The following is a 26729-nucleotide window of genomic DNA, read 5'->3' as shown; positions in this document are numbered from 1 at the left end:
GTGGCATGCTAAAATCAAAGGCTACCAAGTTTGTTCAAATGAATGACCTTGAACTTCATTCAAGGTCACAACCTTGAACTTCATTCAAGGTCACAGGAGTCAAATAGATTAAATCTTTAAACGACTTCTTAATAACCAAGAGAGCTAGAGACCTGATATTGGGCATGGGACATGTTGGGATGAAGCGCTACAAAGTTTGTTCAAATGAATGACCTTGAACTTCATTCAAGGTCACAGCGGTCAAATAGACTAAAATCTTTAAACGGTTTCCTCTTCATAACCAAACAGCCTAGGGACTCGATATTGGGCCTGTGGCATGCTGGGATCAAAGGCTACCAAGTTTGTTCAAATGAATGACCTTGAACTTCATTCAAGGTCCCAGGAGTCAAATAGGTAAATCTTTGAACAACTTCTTCTTAATAAGCAAGAGGGCTTGAGACCTGATATTGGGCATGGAACATGTTGGAATGAAGCGCTACAAAGTTTGTTCAAATGAATGACCTTGAACTCCATTCAAGGTCATAGGGGTCAAAAAGGCTAAAATCTTTAAACGACTTCTTAATAACCAAAAGGGCTAGAGACCTGATATTGGGCATGTGGCATGCTGGGATAAACGCCTACCAAGTTTGTTCAAATAAATGACCTTGACCTTCATTCAAATAGGTGAAAATCTTTAAACAACATCTTATTAACCAAGAGGCTTAGAGACTGATATTTGTCATGTGCATGCTGGGATAACGGGCTACCAAATTTGTTCAAATGAATGACCTTGACCCTGACTCAAGGTCACAGGGGTCATAACAATTTCTTCTTTATATCCAAGAGGCGTAGAAACCTGCTATTGGGCCAGTAACATGATGGGATGAAGGGCTACAAAGTTTTTTCAAATGAGTGACCTTGAACTTCATTTAAGGTCCCAGGAGTCAAATAGGTTAAATCTTTAAACGACTTCTTCTTAATAAGCAAGAGGGCTAGAGACCTGATATTGGGCATGGAACATGTTGGGATGAAGCGCTACAAAGTTTGTTCAAATGAATGACCTTGAACTCCATTCAAGGTCACAGGGGTCAAAAAGGCTAAAATCTTTAAACGACTTCTTAATAACCAAGAGGGCTAGAGACCTTATATTGGGCATGTGGCATGCTGGGATAAAGGGCTACCAAGTTTGTTAAAATGAATGACCTTGACCTTTTCTCAAGGTCACAAGGGTCAAATAGGCTTAAATCTTTAAACAACTTCTTCTTTATAACTAAGAGGCCTAGAGACCTAATATTGGGCCTGTAACATGATGGAATGAAGGGCTACAAAGCTTGTTCAAATGAATGACCTTGACCTTCATTCAAGGTCACAGGGGTCAAATATGCTAAAATCTTAAAACGACTTCTCCTTAATAACCAAACAGCCTAGGGACCTGATATTGGGCCTGTAGCATGCTGAGATCAAAGGCTACCAAGTTTGTTCAAATGAATGTCCTTGAACTTCATTCAAGGTCACAGGAGTCAAATAAGCTAAAATCTTTCAACGACTTCTTCTTATTACCCAAACAGTCTAGAGACCTGATATTGGGCATGTGACATGTTGGGATGAAGCACTACAAAGTTTGTAAAATGAATGACCTTGACTTTCATTCAAGGTCTCAGGGGTCAAATAGGCTAAAATATTTAGATGACTTCTTCTTAATAACGAAGAGGCCTCATGACCTTATATTAAGCCTGTGACATACTGGGATAGAGGGCTACCAAGTTTGTAAAATGAATGACCTTGACTTTCATCTCAGGGGTCAAATAGGTGAAAATCTTTAAACGACTTCTTCTTAATAACCAAGAGACCTAGAGACTTGATATTTGGCATGTGACATGATGGGATAAAGGTCTACCACTTTTTTTCAAATGAGTGACCTTGATTTTCATTCAAGGTCACAGGGGTCAAATATGCTAAAATCTTAAAACGACTTCTCCTTAATAACCAAACAGCCTAGGGACCTGATATTAGGCCTGTGGCATGCTAAAATCAAAGGCTACCAAGTTTGTTCAAATGAATGACCTTGACCTTCATTCAAGGTCACAGGGTCAAATAGGTGAAAATCTTTAACAGACTTCTTCTACATAACCAAGAGGCCTAGAGACCTGAAATTGGGCCTGTGACCTGCTGGGATGAAGGGCTACCAAGTTTGTTCAAATTAATGACTTTGAACTTCAATCAAGGTCACAGGGGTCAAATAGTCTGAAATATTTTGTTAAGATTTCTGCTTCATAACAAAAGAGGCCTAGGAACCTGATATTAGGCCTGTGACATACTGGGATAAAGGCTACCAAGTTTGTTCAAATGAATGACCTTGACCTTCATTCAAGGTCACAGGGGTCAAAAAGGCTAAAATCTTTAAATGACTTCTACTTGATAACCAAGAGGGCTAGAGACCTGATACTGGGCATGTGGCATGCTGGAATAAACGCCTACCAAGTTTGTTCAAATAAATGACCTTGACCTTCATTCAAAATAGGTGAAAATCTTTAAACAACATCTTATTAACCAAGAGGCTTAGAGACTGATATTTGTCATGTGCATGCTGGGATAACGGGCTACCAAATTTGTTCAAATGAATGACCTTGACCCTGACTCAAGGTCACAGGGGTCATAACAATTTCTTCTTTATATATCCAAGAGGCGTAGAAACCTGCTATTGGGCCAGTAACATGATGGGATGAAGGGCTACAAAGTTTTTTCAAATGAGTGACCTTGAACTTCATTTAAGGTCCCAGGAGTCAAATAGGTTAAATCTTTAAACGACTTCTTCTAATAAGCAAGAGGGCTAGAGAGTGACCTGATATTGGGCATGGAACATGTTGGGATGAAGCGCTACAAAGTTTGTTCAAATGAATGACCTTGAACTCCATTCAAGGTCACAGGGGTCAAAAAGGCTAAAATCTTTAAACGACTTCTTAATAACCAAGAGGCGCTAGAGACCTTATATTGGGCATGTGGGGGCATGCTGGGATAAAGGGCTACCAAGTTTGTTAAAATGAATGACCTTGACCTTTTCTCAAGGTCACAAGGGTCAAATAGGCTTAAATCTTTAAACAACTTCTTCTTTATAACTAAGAGGACCTAGAGACCTAATTGGGCCTGTAACATGATGGACATGAAGGGCTACAAAGCTTGTTCAAATGAATGACCTTGACCTTCATATCAAGAGTCACAGGGGTCAAATATGCTAAAATCTTAAAACGACTTCTCCTTAATAACCAAACAGCCTAGGGACCTGATATTAGGCCTGTGGCATGCTAAAATCAAAGGCTACCAAGTTTGTTCAAATGAATGTCCTTGAACTTCATTCAAGGTCACAGGAGTCAAATAAGCTAAAATCTTTCAACGACTTCTTCTTATTACCCCAAACAGTCTAGAGACCTGATATTGGGCATGTGACATGTTGGGAATGAAGCACATACAAAGTTTGTAAAATGAATGACCTTGACTTTCATTCAAGGTCTCAGGGGTCAAATTAGGCTAAAATATTTAGATGGACTTCTTCTTAATAACGAAGTAGGCCTCATGACCTTATATATAAGAAGCCCTGTTGACATACTGGGATAGAGGGCTACCAAGTTTGATAAAATGAATGACCTTGACTTTCATCTCAGGGGTCAAATAGGTGAAAATCTTTAAACGACTTCTTCTTAATAACCAAGAGACCTAGAGACTTGATATTTGGCATGTGACATGATGGGATAAAGGTCAGACTACCACTTTTTTTCAAATGAGTGACCTTGATTTATCATTCAAGGTTCACAGGGGTCAAATATGCTAAAATCTTAAAAACGACTTCTCCTTAATAACCAAACAGCCTAGGGACCCTGATATTAGGCCTGTGGCATGCTTAAAATTCAAAGGCTACCAAGTTTGTTCAAATGAATGACCTTGAACTTCATTCAAGGTCACAACCTTGAACTTCTTCGTCACCAAGTTTTAAATCTTTAAACGTTCTTAATATGAATGACATGTTGGGATGAAGCGCTACAAAGTTGTTCAAATGAATGACCTTCATTCAAGGTCACAGCGGTCAAATAGACTAAAATCTTTAAACGGTTTCCTCTTCATAACCAAACAGCCTAGGAGACTCGATATTGGGGTCATGCTGGGATAAAGTCTGAAATCTTTTGTTAAGAACAACTTCTTCTTAATAACCAAGAGGCTAGAGACCTGATATTGGGCATGGGACATGTTGGGATGAAGCGCTACAAGTTTGTTCAAATGAATGACCTTGAACTTCATTCAAGGTCACCTAGGGGTCAAAAAGGGTCTAAAAATCTTTAAACGGTTTCTTCTTCATAACCAAAAGGGCCTAGAGACCTGATATTGGGCATGTGGCATGCTGGGATAAAGGGCTACCAAGTTTGTTCAAAATGAATGACCTTGACCTTCATTCAAGGTCACAGGGGTCAAATAGGTTAAATCTTTAAACAACTTCTTCTTATAACCAAGAGGCTAGAGACCTGATATTGGGCATGTAACATGTGGAATGAAGGGCTACAAAGTTTGTTCAAATGAATGACCTTGACTTTCATTCAAGGTCTCAGGGGTCAAATAGGCTAAAATATTTAGATGACTTCTTCTTAATAACCAAGAGGCCTCGTGACCTTATATTAGGCCTGTGACATACTGGGATAGAGGGCTACCAAGTTTGTTAAAATGAATGACCTTGACCTTTTCTCAAGGTCACAGGGGTCAAATAGGCTTAAATCTTTAAACAACTTCCTCTTAATAACCAAGAGACCTAGAGACTCGATATTGGGCCTGTGGCATGCTGGGATCAAAGGCTACCAAGTTTGTTCAAATGAATGTCCTTGAACTTCATTCAAGGTCACAGGAGTCAAATAGGCTAAAATCTTTAAACAACTTCTTCTTATTACCCAAACAGTCTAGAGACCTGATATTGGGCATGTGACATGTTGGGATAAAGCACTACAAAGTTTGTAAGATGAATGACCTTGACTTTCATTCAAGGTCTTAGGGGTCAAATAGGCTAAAATATTTAGATGACTTCTTCTTAATAACCAAGAGGCCTCGTGACCTTATATTAGACCTGTGACATACTGGGATAGAGGGCTACCAAGTTTGTTAAAATGAATGACCTTGACCTTTTCTCAAGGTCACAGGGGTCAAATAGGCTTAAATCTTTAAACAACTTCTTCTTGATAACCAAGAGGCCTAGAGACATGATATTGGGCCTGTAACATGATGGAATGAAGGGCTACAAAGCTTGTTCAAATGAATGACCTTGACCTTCATTCAATGTCACAGGGGTCAAATAGGCTAAAATCTTTAAAAGACTTCTTAAAAACCAAAAGGCATAGGGACCTGATATTGGGCCTGTGGCATGCTGGGATCAAGGACTACCAAGTTTGTTCAAAAGAATGACCTTGACCTTCATTTAAGGTCACAGGGGTCAAATAGGCTAAAAATTTTAAACGACCTCTTTTTAATAACCAAGGTAAGGGGGCCTCTAATGTGCTTAGGGATGATATAAATTCTTATTTACTCTATTTGTTAAGTACAAACCATGCATGATTAACAGATTGCTGGTGAGCGATTCTGATTTTGAAATCAGCTGACCGGTGAGCGATTCTGATTTTGAAATCAGCTGACCGATGCACGAGAATCGTTGTATTCATAGTGTATTCATAGTGTTTTCATAGGCAAATGTTTGTTTTCGTCAGTTGGTTGATTCATATAGTGACGAAACACTCAGAATGTAAATGTATTTTAATGTTTTTCATGCTGTCTTTGAAGCTCTTATTCATACACTGCCACTGTATTGAATTACCGAATAGCACAAAAACGTGACTGAACTAAAATAAGTAGGTGTACAATAGCTGCCTGGATAATTGATGAAATTGCATTATATAGTATTTATAAATACAGAAAAAGAAACAAGCAGTTACATTCAACCATATTTATTCAATATATTAACTTATTTCCTTTCTCTCACATTCAATCTTCATAAACCACACATTTAACATGTGAACAATCCAGGTTCTTTATAATAATTACTTGTCATAAAATCTTTTTACACTAAAGATGTTAACATCATCAGCTCTTGAATTCTATGTAATATATACCGGTATATAAAGCTATTTGGACAGTTAGTGACATCTTATTAGGCGAGCACATAGTTACTTAACTAATGGACATACCTAAAGTATTTGATAATGATTAGACTGGTTATGGTACTTTTTCCTATTTTTCATGACCCTGTATTTTTCAAAATGACTCATCCCATCTTAGTTTTTTCAGACAAGAACTTTCAATAAATCAACATGAAGAATGATTGACTTGAACTGGAAACTTTTTTAAGAGCAAACCATACAGTTTGAGTTGACTATCGTACACTTGAAAAAAAATTGTTTTTACTTGTATATCAACATTTCATATAAAAAATCAATATGAAGAACAAATTGGGGGGGAGGGGGGCGGTTCAATGCATTTTTTTCTTCATAACGTTAACATATTGCATTATTTTTTTGTTTACAAAAGAGACAAAACTTTTTTGTGACAAACTATAATAGATGCTAATTAAGAATACTTTGGGATATATTTAGCCACATTCAATAAAGTAGTTATAAAATATAGCTTATAAACAAAGTTACAGACCTCTGTTCATAGATAGAAATATCACTTTGATATCTTTTAAGTGAACTTTACTGCCTGAGTTTAGAACAAAAATATACATAAAACACAGACAGTTTAAAAAGTCTGAGACTCTATGTCAACATTTATCATATACATTGTAAAAATCTAATGTATCACAACCACCAGAAACAGTTATAGAGCACAGTAGAAAGTCTTTGATAATATAATATATTATATATGTATCCCATGTCCATCTGGAATTTACTACTTAATTGGCAGCGACATATTTGCAAAAGTTGGAGCATCAGGAGCACTTCCATCCTTCAACAGTAAAAGATCTTCAGACAAATACAGGCACAAGGGTTCTCAGCACTTGGTATGGACTATATAGGTAGCCATTCTTGTGTTGGAATGTCGAGGATCACATCCATATCAGGAGTACACCTATAAAATTATAAACATTTTCTCTTTAATTTCATTATACATAATATACGCATGTAGTTTGATTTACTGAAACAATTCTGTACAGTACATGGATATCATCATCTGAAGCCTGTGAGTCACTGCTTTATCGTTTGTAATAGAGCGGTGACTGGTGGGTTTCCGACGATGCATGGATATCGGTTCAAGTTTTTTTAAGAATTTTTAAAATTTGTTCTTGTTAAAGATAGTAAAAATGACCTTAACTTTTTGCATGAAATATCAAATGCTAACTACCTCTTTTTCCACCATGATTTAAATGCTATGGTACAGCTAGGAACTGATTCATTGTTGGAGATCCACGGTTAATTACTCTAATCTGCACTTATCACACAGTCACAGCATAGCTAGTGTAGTGCAATCAAATAAGGGTCACAGATAATGGAACTTGGTGAAGTAAACATGTTTTTCTCTTACTTTTCTCGTGTAGGGAAGAATTCTGGAAACATTTGTAGCCTGGTGTTGGTTTTAGGATCTTTGAGAAGTCGCTCTACTTCAGCTTCCAGTAACTGGTTATCATGAAGAAGGTCCTCCTGAACCTGTTTGTTCATCTCGATCTCCTGAAACAATAACAAAGACAAACATTTATATTACCGACACAGGTTGGTACGTTCTATGTAAGACCAATGCAGCAATCACAAAATTGGTATCAGTTTTAGCACAAGAGAAAATAATGTTTTGTGTGATAAAACATGACATAATTCAAACTTCTATGCGATATTTGCTTTGTTGTTATGCTGCTTTAGTTCACTAAGAAACTTATTATGTGAATGAAAATGTTTCACATCAGTCTAAATTCAATCATAAATCAATTTTAATGAACCCACTTTCAGATGAAATACTATCCAATGTATTACATCATGTGACTGTACTAGACTTGCAGATCTTTATTATCATAAATATATGACTTCAGTCCAACTCAATTGGTGCTGCTATGTTTATTACAGCATCACTAACACCTTTAGTTTTTCTGCAACAATTTTTATCAATGGCCAATTTGAGTGGTACTGCTGACTTGCCATTGGGTTTACACTTTAAACAAAAGTAACCATTACCGGGTAATTGCCAATGGCAGATCTGAACACATCTTTTTTAATTTTTATTTTTAACAAAGGTGGCATTCAGTTATTTATGATCTTCATTGTCCACAGTATGGTAATCACAAGATATCCTGAGCAATTAATATTAAGTTTAAATAAATAACCTCAACAGCACAGACCAGTCCATTATTTTGGCCTACCAGGAACAGAAAGGGTATAAGGGAGCTTGCTTGGCTGACTTTCAACAGAGTGCGGTAATAGCTATCAAAGCCATGATGGTTTATCATACATACCTTTTTCATCACCATGTTTTGAAGTGCCATGTCCTTCAGACTAGGGTGCATCATAGATATTGCCGTCTGAAACACAATTTACAAGGAAAAATAAAATTTTCTCCAGGGTAAAGATGTTATGTGAACATATAACTAGTTCTATACAAAACATTCCCAGCTGACTAGGGCTGACTAATTTGACTGCTCAAGATTTTAAAACTGGAATTAAAACTTAAGCATAATTCATGAAACCAGCTGTTTAAAACATGATGATTTTTTCAAAGTAACAAGTACACACAAACTTCCCATATATATTTATAGGGATTGCTTTCTTCCCAAATTCAAATTTACATGAAAATTCCATAAGCTGTACCTTGTTTTAAAATTTAAAAAAAAATACATATTCATGAATGAGGTGGCAGTTCTCTTTTATTTATATAATGACAGACTGGCATCCCTTGATGTATTGTAAGGTGAAGTGTAATGCATGGTGCAGTGGAAAATATATTACGCTAAAAAGGTAATTCTTTAACATAAACAGTTATGGCAAGGATCGTATGAGCCTAGTCTGTTGTCTAATCCAAGTGTTATACAGTACTCTACCTCCTTGTGGATGAATGAATATATGTGTATAATATTTATGTTTATTGACAACAAGATATATACAACTACTTATCAGCATTTACTTCCAGATTTATTCTGTACACAAGTCCAGATTAGGAAATCAATCGATTTAAAGCAGTAAAGTAAAATAGAATATTCTTTGTGTTTGGCTGATTTACAGAACTTCCAGACTTCATTGGACCTGACCATGTTGTATACTCAAGGAATCAAAACCTCTCAATAGGATATGTCAAATCTTGATAAAGATTCATTCTAAGATAGTGAATAACTCTTGCATAAATTTTTATTTGAAGGAGCTGAAATTTGCTTTGACTAAACAAAACAAGAGGCCCAGAGGGCCTGTATCGCTCACCTGGTTTGTAATGCCAAGTAATGTTCTGAATACAGGTTCATTGTTTCTTTTCTGAAGGAATTTTAATATTAACCTCTAAATCCCCTTTTGGGCCCCACCCCTCCTGCCCCCTGGGGGTCAGAGCCAAAATTTATACAAGTTCTGTTCCCCTTCCCCCAAGGATGTTTATGGCCAAATTTGGTCACAATCCATGCAGAACTCTAGGACAAGTAGCGATTTATAGGATTTACCTCTATTTCCCCTATTGGGCCCCACCCGTCCTGCCCCCGGGTGTCAGAGCCAAAATTTATACAAATTCTGTTCCCCTTCCACAAAGGATGTTTGTGGCCATATTTGGTTACATGCCATGCAGAACTCTATGACTAGTAGCGATTTAAAGAATTTACCTCTATTTCACATATTGGGCCCCGCCCCTCCTGCCCCCCGGGGTGTCAGAGCCAAAATTTATACAAGTTCTGTTCCCCTTCCCCCAAGGATGTTTATGGCCAAATTTGGTCACAATCCAAGCAAAACTCTAGGACAAGAGGCGATTTATAGGATTTACCTCTATTTCCCCTATTGGCCCCCACCAATCCTGCCCCCTGAGGGTCAGAGCCAAAATTTATACACGTTCTGTCCCCTTCCCCCAAGGATGTTTGTGGCCAAATTTGGTTACAATCCATGCAGAACTCTAGGACAAGTAGCATTTAAGAATTTACCTCTATTTCCCTATTGGCCCCCCCTCCTGCCCTGAGGGTCAGAGCCAAAGTTTATACATGTTCTGTCCCCTTCCCCCAAGGATGTTTATGGCTTTGGTTACAATCCAGCAGAACTCTATGACAAGTACGATTTAAGGATTTACCTTATTCCCCTATTGGCCCGCCTCTCCTGCCCCCGGGGACCAGAGCCAAAATTTATACAAATCAGTTCTTATTCTCCCAAGGATATTTCTGGCCAAATTTGGTTACATTCCATGCAGAACTCTATGACACCCCTGGGGGTCAGAGCCAAAATTTAACAAGTTCTGTCCCCCTTCCCCCAAGGATGTTTGTGGCCAAATTTGGTTACAATCCATGCAGAACTCTATGACTAGTAGCGATTTAAAGGAAATGTTGATGGACGGACGGACAGACGACGGACGGACAGACGACGGACGGACGGACGACGGACGCCGCGCCATGACATAAGCTCACCTTCTGGCCAGGTGAGCTAATAGAAAGTACTCAAGCACTTTGGAGTCAATAACTTTGTACTCTCAGTTGATATCTTTTGACTCAAATGACAACGTAGAAATTTGCAGCCTTCAAAGATGGACTTAATTATTGCAGCATAAAACCAAGTCCAAAACCAGAATAATACTACTTACCAGGTAAAATCCCTTCGACCAATAACAAATAAACATACCAATGTATGAAGTGGAAACAATAAATTTCAATATATTTTAAACTAAAATTCAACCCAACATCTAAGAAAGTTAATTAGACTAAATTATATGTAAAGAGAAGATTACAAAGGTATGTTCTAAATTTTCTGAGATAACTGAGGTTAAAATCAGAAGGTTATCTAGAAAATCTATATCACAGAGAAATTCATTAATATTATTTAACAGTAGACAGAAGATTAAAGGATTTAAGGTTCTATAAACTATCCATTCCATAGCATCATCAAAAGAGTATTTGTCAGTATACTATTCTCCATAGCATCATCAAAACAGTATTTGTCAGTATACTATTCTCCATAGCATCATCAACACAGTATTTGTCAGTATACTATTCTCCATAGCATCATCACACAGTATTTGTCAGTATACTATCTCCATAGCATCACAACAGTATTGTCAGTATACTATTCTCCATAGCATCATCAACACAGTATTTGTCAGTATACTATTCTCCATAGCATCATCAAAACAGTATTTGTCAGTATACTATTCTCCATAGCATCATCAACACAGTATTTGTCAGTATACTATTCTCCATAGCATCATCAAAACAGTTTTGTCAGTATACTATTCTCCATCATCACACGTATTTGTCAGTATACTATTCTCCATAGCATCATCAACACAGTATTTGTCAGTATACTATTCTCCATAGCATCATCAACACAGTATTTGTCAGTATACTATTCTCCATAGCATCATCAACACAGTATTTGTCAGTATACTATTCTCCATAGCATCATCAACACAGTATTTGTCAGTATACTATTCTCCATAGCATCATCAAAACAGTATTTGTCAGTATACTATTCTCCATAGCATCATCAAAACAGTATTTGTCAGTATACTATTCTCCATAGCATCATCAAAACAGTATTTGTCAGTATACTATTCTCCATAGCATCATCAAAACAGTATTTGTCAGTATACTATTCTCCATAGCATCATCAACACAGTATTTGTCAGTATACTATTCTCCATAGCATCATCAAACAGTATTTGTCAGTATACTATTCTCCATAGCATCATCAACACAGTATTTATCAGTATACTATTCTCCATAGCAGCATCATCAAAACAGTATTTGTCAGTATATACTATTCTCCATAGCATCATCAAAACAGTATTTGTCAGTATACTATTCTCCATAGCATCATCAAAACAGTATTTGTCAGTATACTATTCTCCATAGCATCATCAAAACAGTATTTGTCAGTATACTATTCTCCATAGCATCATCAACACAGTATTTGTCAGTATACTATTCTCCATAGCATCATCAAAACAGTATTTGTCAGTATACTATTCTCCATAGCATCATCAACACAGTATTTGTCAGTATACTATTCTCCATAGCATCATCAAAACAGTATTTGTCAGTATACTATTCTCCATAGCATCATCAAAACAGTATTTGTCAGTATACTATTCTCCATAGCATCATCAAAACACAGTATTTGTCAGTATACTATTCTCCATAGCATCATCAAAACAGTATTTGTCAGTATACTATTCTCCATAGCATCATCAAAACAGTATTTGTCAGTATACTATTCTCCATAGCATCATCAAAACAGTATTTGTCAGTATACTATTCTCCATAGCATCATCAAAACAGTATTTTTCAGTACTGAATCTATCTTTAAACAGTATTTTATAGTAAGGAATTTTGTATCGGGATGCTGTGTTGGGTTTTTGTGATGGGAAATGAGAAAATAGGAGTACCAGAGAAAAAATCAAAACATTTGGCAATAATCTAGCAACAGCCATATGTTGGCCTCAAAAACAAGGGCTAATAAAGTGTTTAAAAAGGCAAGAGGCCCAAAACTTTTATCTTTGTGTAAGAAGCACTTAACAATTATGATCTTGTTTAGATATGGCTATAGTGTTCTGCTGAAGTTGTGAAATATTGGGAAATCTTAGATCATAGTTTTACATAATGTTTAAAGATGCTGCACCTCCAAAAGATATTTATCATTTGGACAATAATTGATGTTTAATTGTGCATATGCCTAATTAACACAAAAACACACACATGTAAAGATAATTTGCCTTCCTTTAGTTGTCATATATAGGGCATAGTGTCATTTTTTTTTGGGGGGGGGGGGGGATGCAATTAATTATTTTACAGTAAAATAAGAAGCTCAAACTTGTCAATAATGGTAATAGTGTAAAGTAAGTAACGTTTGTTGCTGAATAAAATACTAATATTGCTTCTGTTTTTAATACATAAAAATCCCCATTCATCGGAGCTGCAACATCTTTAAAAAACACCATTAATCATTTTGCCTTCTAGTGTATTAACAGTCAAATTAATGACTGACATCGACAAAATAATAAAATATGAAAAAAAAATCTTTCAAAAAACCATAAGAGAAATTGTAAAGTTAATCTAAAAATCTAAAGTGTGTGGGGAGGGGAACGTGCGACAGGTTTACAACAAGATCACAACCTAGAAAAGAGCAACATCACATTTCCGTTTAAATATATAATCATCTAAAATTTCTAAATGTTGTCTAATAGGGCAAAATAAAACAAAATTAATAGTCTCCTGGACCAATTAAAATTCTAATAAAAATACCATACACCACCTACCCTAACCACTAGGGAATCTTTTAGAAACCATATTATACTACTGGGACTGACAGAAAGGATATAATCAGAAAGCAAGGAAGGTTGAATAAAGACAATCTTAGTAAAAAGTTTGTTTTGATATATGACCTTTAAAACTCCTCTTCTACATAATAAAGCATTAAATGATAATGTTTAAGCGTTGTATTATGACCGTACCTGATGGATTTTGCGGTCCGCTGGAGATGTAGGAGACAATCTGACAAAGCCAGACTGGGGAGGAAACATTATAATATATATCCTCCCTACATAATACACTGAGGTACAACTGTTACATCAGGTCAGGTGAGTACTTAACGTACACCACATCACATCATCACAGACCCATGGTTGATAGCACTATGCTAGCGTAGCGTAGCGCAATCAACCGATGATCTCCGGCGATGACCATATAAAGACACAAGAAAAATTAGGTTTGCATAATTACTTACAGAGAGCCATTTAAAAAGAAAAATAAGAATGTTTTGGAGGTAAATTCAGAAAAAAATTCACATGGATGTGTAATTATAAGCTGTCAAGATAGATTTTGTTTAATAGCATTAAATATCTGAATTCTGTTTTTCATTATCCGAATCTCCAGCTAAACAATCATTACAGCTTCCGTGTGCTTTAATGTAGCAATTCTTCCTTACTCTGATAATGATATGTCTAAATTTGGAGGTAGTAGACAATGGAACACATAAATAGACCTGATTTACAATATAATATCAAACTAGCAAATGTTTGTTGCAATTTGACCCTTTGAATTGTCTTCTTTAAAGTATTAGATGTAGATCTTTTATCTTAGTATTTTGTTTCTGCTTTGAATACTATTCTGGTTCCCATAAGATAAGTAGATATATGTGTGAATTGATTTCAATATTAACTACAGTGTGTATATTTTCAATATTTACATGGTAAATCCGCTGTTTTCAGACTATCCGAAATTGAGATAAAAAAGTCAGTGTTCGAATTATCACTAGCTAAAAAATTATTGTTTTTCACAGAAAATATCTGTGTTCGAACTATCACATGGTTCGAATTAACCGGAGGTTTACCGTATATAATTGTACACCCTTGTGATGTTATATAAAATATCTTAGACTTAGGAGATTTTTAACTACATGTATCTAAAGATGAAGTTTGAAACTTGTTTAGTGTTTGAGGGAGAGAGCTTTCATCTATAGAAAATCAACTACAGAGTAGATATTATACAGTACTGGTAAAATATTATTTTGAAACTAAATAGAATCTATGATGCAAATTTGTAGAACTTTAAATTCTTATTTAGTTGAATAATAATAAATTACAAATGTAATATAAACACCAAAATAGTGATACCTACAGTTGTACATGTTACCGTTTTTTTGCAGGCGCTACAAAAGTAATATGATTTCTCAGGCCTTCTAATTACTCGTTATCAATTAATAGTTGTTCCCCACAGCATTACAAAATACTTTCATAAGTGTCACCTTTGTAAGTTGACAAAACTTCATTTTAATGATTATATACTTACTTCTGTCATTTCTTTTGTTGTCTCACTTATATTTTTCGTTCTTTCTTTTTCATACTTTGAAAGCTCGGTATAGATTATATGCTCTAAGTCCTCTTGATCTTCCTGAAAGTACATGACCATAAAATATAACAAATCCCTTACACCAGGACACAAAGATTAAAATTACTGTTAACCTGATTTATCAGAGTTATTTCCCTTTGTGTCACTCCCTCAGTACTGACTGAGTGAAACACAGGAAAGTACAATGTAACTTTGAATCACACATTATATTGACAAAAGGAGGTACTGTCAATAGAATCGAAAAACAGGCTAAGCCTACATATCATTCTCTTTAAACATAACGTTGATAGATCAGAATCAATGATAACCTTTAGAAAGTTTTATCTAGTTTCATACACAAGATTATAACTTCAAGACATGAAATCTTCTCAATATAAAATATCTTATTATATCAGAATGCTTTCAATAAAGCTAACAGACATGAAAAGGTGCTAAGAAATCATGATACTTCATAATCATCTGCATTGAATTTGAAATGGTGGAATTTTGTAATCTGTCTTTATTCAATGTTGAAATTCTATAAATACCTGACAAGAAATCTGTAAATTTTGTATGTCCTTTTGTAAGGTTGCTATCTTCATAGCTTTCACAGGGTATTCTTTATCCTGCATAAAACAAAACAAAAATCATTTATTAAAAACATTAGTAAAAACAGAAAGATATTGTCAAAAACACAAACACAAACTTGCTATGATATAAATTCCTTGTAGTGTTATTTAACTTAATTGACATCAGTTAACAATGACATTACATCAGGATTGGAGGATGTTGTGACAAAACAGTGGCCTTGGCAGGATTATTACAACACATTCTGATGTTGAAATTCTTCAAAATGTTGGTTGATGTAGTTTTGTGATAAAAAGTATCTTAAACTTGTATTAACTTCACATCAGATTTGATGAAACTCGTCTCAAAGTTTTAATTTTTGCTTACCAAGGCACAAAATTTTTTAAAAAACTTCTTTAGACTCATTTCATAAAATCTCATATGAAATGAACAATCATTTAATATCCCATATATATATATTTGATTAATATATTTATTATTGTTTTACAGTTTAATTCTGAATTTTTGTATGGATTTGCCATTAACCTGTATGGTGTTTAACCATATGGAAAATGAACACAGTGACTGTGCAATTTATAGTGAACTTGAAGCAGGTGACATTAATAGCTGTAAAGCTGGCCAATATATCATAGTCTAGTACGTCACTGTCACACCAAATTTGCATTAAACATGCATGCTTCATTTAAGGCATGTTTACCTATAGCTGTGCTCAGTTGGAAATGATATACATATGTTTAAAATTGCACTTTTATATGTAATAAGCATATTTCTATCAAACTGTAAAGTTGTTAAAAGTTTCAATATGTTTCATTGTACTTAATGTGCCTGTTAAAATTACTGCAGCACAGACAAGCTTAGAAAACAGAATATATTTTTAGTGAACCCATTATAATTGTAAAAATATTTGGACCATAACTTTTTACTGAATTACACAAACCACTGTAACCGCCCTCCCCTCCCCGATTCCGCACCTCTCTGAAAAAGCACCCTTATGTGTTACATACCTTATAGTTCATTAGGATGTGCAGCTCTTCCTGTTTCTGTTTTAAGTGTTCGTCTAATCCCGACACCTGTTTTTCTAAAGCTAAAAAGCAAGATGACAATAAGGTATATAGTAATTTGTATATTCATTTAAAGTTGCATGCTGCATAGTCCTTAGTGTTTTTTCCTTAATTTCTAAAATTTCAAAAATATATGAAGAAAACAAACAAGAGGCCCATGGGCCTTAACGGTCATCTGACTATTAGTACAATACAACATAATCGTTTAAAGATTTTAGCCTATTTGACCACTGTGACCTTGATTGAAGGTCAAGGTAATTTATTTGAACAAACTTGGTAGTCCTTCATCCCAGCATGCTACATGCCCAATATCAGTACCCTGGGCCTTCTGGTTCTTAAGAAGAATTCATTTAAAGATTTTAGCCTATTTGACCCTCGTGACCTTGAATGAAGGTCAAGGTCATTTATTTGAACAAACTTGGTAGCCCTTCATCCCAGCATGCCACAGGCCTAATATCAGGTCTCTAGGCCTCTTAGTTATTCACAAGAAGTTGTTTAAAGAATTTTAGCCTATTTGACCCCTGTGACCTTGAATGGAGGTCAAGGTCATTTATTCGAACAAACTTGGTAGCCCTTCATCCAAGCATGTCACAGTCCCAATATCAGTACCCTGGGCCTTCTGGTTCTTGAGAAGAAGTCGTTTAAAGATTTTAGCCTATTTGACCCTCGTGACCTTGAATGAAGGTCAAGGTCATTTATTTGAACAAACTTGGTAGCCCTTCATCCCAGCATCCTACAGGGCAAATATCAGTACCCTGGGCCTTCTGGTTCTTGAGAAGAAGTTGTTTAAAGATTTTAGCCTTTTTGACCCTCGTGACCTTGAATGAAGGTCAAGGTCATTTATTTGAACAAACTTGGTAGCCCTTCATCCCAGCATCCTACAGGGCAAATATCAGTACCCTGGGCCTTCTGGTTCTTGAGAAGAAGTTGTTTAAAGATTTTAGCCTATTTGACCCTCGTGACCTTGAATGAAGGTCAAGGTCATTTATTTGAACAAACTTGGTAGCCCTTCATCCCAGCATGCCACAGGCCTAATATCAGGTCTCTAGGCCTCTTAGTTATTCACAAGAAGTTATTTAAAGGATTTTAGCCTATTTGACCAGTGTGACCTTGAATGAAGGTCAAGGTCATTTATTTGAACAAACTTGGTAGCCCTTCATCCCAGCATCCTACAGGGCAAATATCAGTACCCTGGGCCTTCTGGTTCTTGAGAAGAAGTTGTTTAAAGATTTTAGCCTTTTTGACCCCTGTGACCTTGATTGAAGGTCATTGTCATTCATTTGAGCAAACTTGGTAGCCCTTCATCCAAGCATGTCACAGGCCCAATATCAGTACACTGGGCCTTCTGGTTCTTGAGAAGAAGTTGTTTAAAAATTTTAGCCTATTTGACCCTCGAGACCTTGAATGAAGGTCAAGGTCATTTATTTGAACAAACTTAGTAGCCCTTCATCCCAGCATGCCACAGGCCTAATATCAGGTCTCTAGGCCTCTTAGTTATTCACAAGAAGTTATTTAAAGGATTTTAGCCTATTTGACCCCTGTGACCTTGAATGAAGGTCAAGGTCATTTATTTGAACAAACTTGGTAGCCCTTCATCCCAGCATCCTACAGGGCAAATATCAGTACCCTGGGCCTTCTGGTTCTTGAGAAGAAGTTGTTTAAAGATTTTAGCCTATTTGACCCTCGTGACCTTGAATGAAGGTCAAGGTCATTTATTTGAACAAACTTGGTAGCCCTTCATCCCAGCAAGCCACAGGCCTAATATCAGGTCTCTAGGCCTCTTAGTTATTCACAAGAAGTTGTTTAAAGGATTTTAGCCTATTTGACCCTCGTGACCTTGAATGAAGGTCAAGGTCATTTATTCGAACAAACTTGGTAGCCCTTCATCCCAGCATCCTACAGGGCAAATATCAGTACCCTGGGCCTTCTGGTTCTTGAGAAGAAGTTGTTTAAAAATTTTTAGCTTTTTTGACCCCTGTGACCTTGAATGAAGGTCAAGGTCATTCATTTGAACAAACTTGGTAGCCCTCCATCCCAGCAACCTACACGCCAAATATGAGTACCCTGGGCCTTCTGGTTCTTGAGAAGAAGTCGTTTGAATAAAAAGTTTACGCACGGCGCACGGCGCACGGCGCACGGCGCACGGCGCACGGCGCACGACGACGGACGGTGCATGATGACAATAGGTCATCCTGACCCTTCGGGAAGAAAACAAAAAAGTTACAGATAATTTGGTAATGGTGATTTGTGTAAAAAATAAAAACAAATATGATATGCCACATCGATGAATATTTTGTTTCAGGCTTAGGCAGTTTTGGAAATTGCTATTTTTTCTTGTTTTTTTTTTTCTTCTCAAATGTACAATTGAAAGAGTTAGAAAGAAATTTCAGTTTTCTGAAACATTTTTTTAAAGGGTTTGTATAAACGGAAGGAGTAACTAAAACGTGCCTCACCTCCCAGCTTGCTTGTCGTCCATGCAGTTGTGGCATCTAGCTCACTTTGTGCATTTTCAAACTCTGTTCCAAAATTTGTGTTTATTGTTGTTATACCTCCCTAAAACCAAAACAGTAGATGCAGAAAAAACAAGATGATGTTTTGGTTTTTAGTATGTGTACCATCTTTTGATTCAGCTTAAACTACAAACAATCTAACACTTATAGTACATAGTTCAATGCTCGGGCAAGGCCTACAGAAAAAGGCAAGGCCTACAGGAAAAGGCAAGGCCTACAGGAAAAGGTAAGGCCTACAGGAAAAGGCAAGGCCCAGGAAAAGGTAAGGCCTACAGGAAAAGGCAAGGCCCAGGAAAACGCATGGCCTACAGGAGAAGGCAAGGCCTACAGGAAAAGGCAAGGCCCACAGGAAAAGGCAAGGCCTACAGGAAAAGGCAAGGCCTACAGGAAAAGGCAAGGCCTACAGGAGAAGGCAAGGCCTACAGAAAAAGGCTAGGCCTACAGGAAAAGGCAAGGCCTACAGGAGAAGGCAAGGCCTACAGGAAAGGCAAGGCCTACAGGAAAAGGCAAGGCACAGGAAAATGCAAGGCCTACAGGAAAAGGCAAGGCTTACAGAAAAGAAATATAGGGGATTACAATAGACTGACTACCAGTCTCTAGATTATTAAAACATCACTATTATTTGGCTTGATTAATTTTGTCCCTACTACATGTCTAAAAATTTAAAACTAGGGGGAGATAATCTAATAAAGAACTCTGCTGAGAAAGTCTTATCAACAACTTAGGGTCTGGTGTCCAGTCTAGGGATTACAAGTACATTACTGAATATAATATAATAATAAGTCTATTGTCACTCATCTTGATTTATGAACATTAAGTTCCTGTAAACTGACAGAATGATACTGTAAATATTCCACTGGAATATTTTAAAGCGAATAGTCGGACAAACAAAGGCTAAAGTCGGTGAAAATGGTGTTAATATATCCAGTATAATTTCTTATGAAATAGAAAAATTAAATCTCCCATCAAAATTGCTCCGTATACGAAGAAATTAATATATATTACTGGAATCCTAATACGTCTTCCCGACCGGCTATCAGTGCAGTTCACTCTTAATGACATTTCCACGCAGCCTCGTTTTCAAAGAGTTAGGCGAATTTATATTTAGAACTGTGCTAAATTTACACGGGGCTTCCCCATAACTTCATTGGTCAAAACTGGACACCGTAAGCAAAATTTGACTATCATTATGGTATGCAATAACTTTTGGAAGGCCAAAGACCGCATTTAGACTGGTTTCCTTTGCCCGACTATTCACTTTAATATCCATGAATGTTCCCAATAATTTTGTTAACTTACTCTATATTTTTCATACCGCCGCAGCAAGCCTTTCACATGGTCCATTGTGTGCATTTCATCATCATCTATCTCTGTTTTTAGCTTTATATTCTCTTCAAGTCTAAAAGCTTGTTAAAGAACTTTAAATTCCATGGATAGATAATTACATGTATGCTATTTACTTAATATGTTACTTTTGCAAATTATGCTATTTTTGAAAATGACAGCAGATCTTTAAATCTAAGAAAATTTTAATGCAATTTCCAATGACAATATATTCTTTTAACTGTTATATATGTTTTATTACACCAACAATGCATATCTTTATGATATTTACACAAAAACCTACATGAAGAAAACAGAAAAGGATACAATTCATGATATCTCTTTTGGTATTCGTCCAGTGTCTTCTTTCTTGTTCTTATCCTCAGCTGTATACAAATATTTTGTTTGATTAAACAATAAACACACATGTATACTTCTTCAAATAAATGATGAATAAAATTTCACACAGGAGAACTGTTCATTTCTTTCATCTAAAGTTCACTCAAATGTTTTATTAATACATATATAAATTAAAAGTTAAACAAAACTATCACCAGCCTAAAGCATGTACTGGTAAGTACATGTATTTCCCTTTTTGGAAATCCACAGGTATATAAGTACAATATTGTACATGTACATCTAAAAACTTCTGGACAGATAATGATGCCATCTTGAAAAGCATTGATATGGTAGTAGGTCAGTAAGCGGTAAAATATATTCAATCTACTGGTTGATAGTACTTCATTTATTCAATTACCTCAATGATTTTAACTCTTTCCACTCGCTCTTTGTCCTGAGACTTTTTCTGCGCCGCCTGTTTTTTCTCCTTCAGTGTGGGCATATGTGGTCCCCGACCTGGTCCTGTCCCATGCTGACAGCTATCAGCTGACTTTGCAGTGCGCCGGATAGTCACAGATTTGCTCCCTGTAGTATAATAAAGTTCAAGATCACAAAATTGACACATAGCTACAAAATGTATATCAGTAACACAAAAGTCTTTTTCAACATTTGGTTTTATAATTTGAAAATATTTATATAGTTTCAACTTTGATTCCATAAAAAAAGTCATTCATAGCTTTATGAAGTAGAAAATTACTGGTGTGTGAATGTACATGGATCTCTTTATTTTTTATGAGTTCTTTTCACTCTCTTTATTATTTATGTGGTTTTTTTTCATTGAGATCACTAAAACACTGGCCAAACAGTGTTGAATCTACCTAATCATAAAACTTCTGGTTCTTTCAAAATGCTAAGAGTATTTATGACTAAGGAATGAGGATCACAAATCAGGGCTTTTTTCAGCATAATTTGGGACCGATATTTGATCCCATTCCCCATGGCAAAGCCTCTACATTTATCCCAATTCAAGCCTTAAATTTCACAAAATCAAAATTTCTTGAAAACTATCCAAAAATATTGAATGAACTTGGTTTGGTTATGGCTTTGAATATTTGTAAATAGGCTTCAGAAAATGCATAAACTACACTGGAAATAAAAAATCTTACTTGTTATGCTGTATTTCATACTTTATTATAATTTTTCCTAACTCTTGCTTTTTTAGCACATTTTCCCAAATTCAAAGCCACAGTCACAGGCCCAAAGCAGTGAGAAAAAGCTCTGCACATATATTATTTATCATCTTTATAAACATGTGTTTACTGTACAAATAGAACAATTAAACAATTTGTTAATTTTTGATGTAACATACCACTTGATTTGAACAGATAGAACAAAAAAGAAATAACTCACCTTTTGGAGGTGGTGGAGGGCGAGTTACAGGTTTGTTCTTTCTAGTCCACTGATCATAGTCGGTAAAGTCCACATTAAACTGATTTCCCAAGGATTTTAGTAGTTCATCTTTACTGAACTGAGTCTTGTCAATTTTACTAGCAGCCTTTTTACCCCAGTCAGCTGCCATTTTGTCTTTTTATATTAAAATATCTTCAGAAAACCATGTGCTGTTAAGATGAATGGCACAGTTCGTGCTTAAATTTCCAGAGCCTGCTGGATTCTTTCCTAATAAAACCTAGATTTTAGAATAGAATAAAATAAATTGTATAGTATGCAATCATGCATGCATGACAATAAATGATGAACACAAATATACACGAATAATAATGTAAACAATACATACATTGAATGTATTCCTGTACCTCTCAATAGGCAGTGAGATAGATTGAATCATATGTTACCAGACAAGGAGTGTCTGAATATTGTAGGAATCTTATGATAACAGTAGCTGTTGTTTACCAGGAAGTTATTCGAATAATCATACCCTGCCTCCACTCTGTTCCCGGCAGGGTATGAATTCCACCCCGTTGCCGCTAGTGTTGCAAGCCCCGATGTGATCCACATCGGGCACTTTGAGACTGATAAAAATATATTTTTCGGGTATTATCCTTATGTAACTGTATTGTTCTGACAACTATGATCAATATTTAATTCACAAACCTTTCGATTATAATCTTTTATCAACTATAAGTGGTAAAATCCAAGGCAAACACAACACATGTATAATTCTGTTCAAATACGCCGCCATGTTTGATTTACCGGAAACCGTGACGAAATGAAACACTCAACAGGTAAAGTATGTTTAAAAGTTTTAAAAAGCCAACAAACTAAGAATAAACATGGTGAAACTTAACCAATGGAAGTATTATTAAGAATTAAGCAAAAAAGAATTTTTAAAGTTCATGTTAAAAACTTTGTAACATTATATTTCTTTTGTAGTGAAAATTTGTAGGTCATTCCATATATGGTACTAGGTGCCATATTTGGAGCGCGAGACTTTCTAACGAGAAGGTGGGGGCTAAACCATGTAGCCCGCCCCGAGCCCGAGCTTTTGAACCCGAGCCCGAGCTTTGGTTATTTTCGTTTTTCTCCTCCAAAATAGCACGTATTAAAACAATTTTTGACACAAAGAATCTTTGAGTTATTTGTTATCGATACATATAATTCACATTTCATAAAATTAATGTGAATTTCATAAATCGACATTTATCAATTTTCTGGGGGCTAAACCATGTAGCCCGCAATGGAGCGTGACATTTTACGATTTTTCCAAATTATTAAAATAATATGCTTTTTTGACAAGAATTGTTTTCATCCAAACAACAAGTAAACCTAGCTGATCATAAAGATATAACTTTCAACATAAATATCCAATTATTTCATAACGAATTCTGCTTTTTTGGTAACCTCGATGACAAGTACCTGTCTCGCCGATCTCATTGTTTACCCGAGCCGAGCCCGAGCTAAGGGCAGACAACTCCCCGATCCCGAGCTTAATAACTGTACATGTAAAATGCACACGTTATTATTACAATAGTGATTAATGTAATTAATATAATAGCAGTTAATATGTTATATTAATATTTGAATTTTAATTGAATGACATTAAGTACAAAACTTAACGAAATACAAATGAAAATTAATTAGATAATTAACTTTATCCGTGTATGAAATAAACATCAGTTATTCATGATGTTGTTTATTTGTAATTTCAATATAATGTTGCTTATTTATTTGTAACAATAATTAGCAGAAGCTGAGTTTACCTGAATTAAGTGATAAAAGATGAACACTATTATCAAAGACTATAATTAGCCGATCAATTGTGCGATTAGCGAATATAAGACATTATCCAAACATCATCCAAGCAACCGCAGCGTCTCTAACCCGAGTATTTAGTGAACACCTGTTCACGCTCGTTTTATTTCTATTCATTTTAATGGAGCATCCTGCTAATTACCGGTAAGCACAAATGATAATCCCACGATAACTTATCAAATAATTATAATTAATCCCACGATAACTTATCAAATAATTATAATTAATCCCTCGATAAGTTATCAAATAATTAAATAATTAATGAATCCGAGCAGCCAATGAAATCGTTCCAATTATACAATCGGCTATATATTGAGTGTGTTTTCCAGACTCTGCCACTGATTCTGATATTGAATCTGATTGATATCAAACCTCGAAAATTACGCTTTTGACCTTACGCACCATGTCTTCAGCTCTCGTTGTTGGACATTCCCAGGCAAAGTACTTTCACAAGTACTTGCGCCCTAGCGACGACATTTTTGTTGTCTCCAGGAGCGGTTACCGTATTGAGGAGATGTGGGTTGAAATCGAGGAGTTGGTGCCCAAGTATGACATTTGTGTTATACATTGTGGCGCGAACAACCTCGGTAGAGATTCCGTTTCAGTGGTACTCAAACGGTTCCAGCGACTGTGTGATCAGATCTGGTCAGTGTCGGCACGCACGCAGATCGCAATTTCTGGTATCCTTCCAAGGATTGATTCCAGGTTCGACGACGCCACCCCCAGACCGAGATTCATCAAGACCGTGAATGACAAGGCAATAGACATCAACATCGCCCTCCGGAAGATTGCAGACACTCACCCCCGGCTTAGCTACATACCCCACCCATCATTCGCCAGACATCAGGACCAGGATATTCTCCTCAGTCGCGACGGGCTCCACCTGAGTTTTAAGGGGACAGATAGGGTGATGAACGACATTCTCACAACTGTATCCTCTCTACGTTCGACTACGCCACCACCACCACCACCACCGACCACCACACCAGCCCAACCACCAACCACCACGCCAGCCCCACTACCGACCACAACGCCAGCCCCACTACAGACCACCACGCCAGCCCCACTACCGACTACCACGACAGCCCCCACCACAGACCACCACACCAGCACCACTGACTTACGTTGAGGTACTTATCTCAACCCCGGAGACCGATTTATCGCCTACTACTAGTGTAACATCGTTCCTTCCTACCGACGATCCCGACTCATGGCCAGAGTTACCGACTACCACGCCACCACCGAAGACCACAACGCCAGCACCACCAACTACCACGGCCCCACCACCGAAGACCACAACGCCAGCACCACCAACTACCACGGCCCCACCACCGAAGACCACAACGCCAGCACCACCAACTACCTCTACGAGACCACCAACTACCACGGCCCCACCACCGAAGACCACAACGCCAGCACCACCAACTACCTCTACGAGACCACCAACTACCACGGCCCCACCACCGAAGACCACAACGCCAGCACCACCAACTATATCTACGAGACCACCAACTACCACGCCGACTACCACAGAGAAGCATCATGGCGGCCAAGTGAGCCGTGTCGGAGATGTGAGCCATTCCAAAGTGCTTCAAAACATAATTTAGACATGGAGATGGGTAAATAAATAATCATTTTATGTTAAAAATGTTTGATATTGTCGAATTTAATTAAAAAATTACATGACACACATGAAATGCAACATTTTCACCGCTGGATGTTTTGCAACACTACGGGCAATGGGACGGAATCGTAGCTCTGACGACGACCATCTGTCAGAAATCTTCCGTCCGTCGTTCAGAGCTACGTCATCGCAGCTGTTGTTTACCAGGAAGTTATTCTAACTATATCGCCAAAAATTGCATAGATTTTAACTTTGTTTTCTATGTCAATAAATCAAATTAAGTGATCAAGTATTACCAATAATTCAACAAATGGTACTCTTCGGATACACTGCAGTGCATTTTTCCAATTTCGGAAATCAATATATTCGCGCTTGAACAGGCTTACAGTTACGCAAAATCTGTCGAAATTACGAGAATATTATAAAAATAGAAACATTTGCAAGAACAATATCAATTACCTTTACAATTACATTGTTTGTGATCGGATATAAACAACTTGAACAGCTAGGTTTATGTGTATGCTGTTTCGCCTGACAGGATCATAATCTCACTGGCAGCCGCCATTTGTAAACAGTTTCCATAGCTATAAAGGAGAGTGGTGAGAAGGGAAGTAACTCTTGATATATTTCTAGTCGCAAGAAAAGCGGGCTGAAATATATACGTAAATCAATGAATAATGAATATTTTAGATAGATTTTTCGATTAGTTGTTAGTATGATAGAATCAAAAGAGAAAACATTTTCAGACGTTTTAGAGGTCACAGTTAATTAAATTAAAAATAATACAGCAAAGGTAATAAAATAAAAAAGACCTATTACAGCTGACATTGATTTTTTCGTACGAATAATCTTGACAAATCACATGTGCCTTAAGTATAATTATAAGAGATAGCTTGTTTTGATATTGTTAAAAAAACAATAAAAGGTCCCATGGGACCCATGTGTTACAATTAATGTATATAATAGTGGATCAAATGTTGCATTTCAAAAGTGTTCAACAGAGCAGAAACATATTAAATTATATATATTTCTGA

At 36.4% G+C, this 26729-nt stretch overlaps 1 protein-coding gene across 2 annotated transcripts; it reads right to left on the bottom strand.

Annotated features, from left to right (window-relative positions):
- Positions 1 to 5935: 5935 nt before the first annotated feature.
- Positions 5936 to 26291, bottom strand: LOC138315364 (uncharacterized protein C20orf96-like). Of its 2 annotated transcripts, XM_069256333.1 has the most exons (13): positions 26155 to 26291; positions 22212 to 22488; positions 21220 to 21386; positions 20790 to 20848; positions 20439 to 20538; positions 19083 to 19182; positions 16573 to 16652; positions 15529 to 15606; positions 14942 to 15043; positions 13606 to 13659; positions 8441 to 8506; positions 7525 to 7667; positions 5936 to 7071 (listed from the first exon to the last, which is right to left on the bottom strand). In XM_069256333.1, the coding sequence occupies exons 2-13, from the start codon at positions 22378 to 22380 to the stop codon at positions 7011 to 7013; spliced, it is 1179 nt and encodes a 392-aa protein (XP_069112434.1). In that variant the 5' UTR covers positions 22381 to 22488; positions 26155 to 26291; the 3' UTR covers positions 5936 to 7010. The 2 variants fall into 2 exon arrangements, with proteins under 2 accessions (XP_069112434.1, XP_069112435.1); XM_069256334.1 differs by lacking the exon at positions 13606 to 13659.
- Between the last annotated feature and the right edge of the window lie 438 nt (positions 26292 to 26729).

This window comes from Argopecten irradians, chromosome 2 (genome assembly GCF_041381155.1).
Source record: "Argopecten irradians isolate NY chromosome 2, Ai_NY, whole genome shotgun sequence".
Classification (NCBI taxonomy): domain Eukaryota; kingdom Metazoa; phylum Mollusca; class Bivalvia; order Pectinida; family Pectinidae; genus Argopecten; species Argopecten irradians.
The sequence above is the reverse complement of the archived record's forward strand: the minus strand, read 5'-3'. Positions and strand labels throughout refer to the sequence as shown.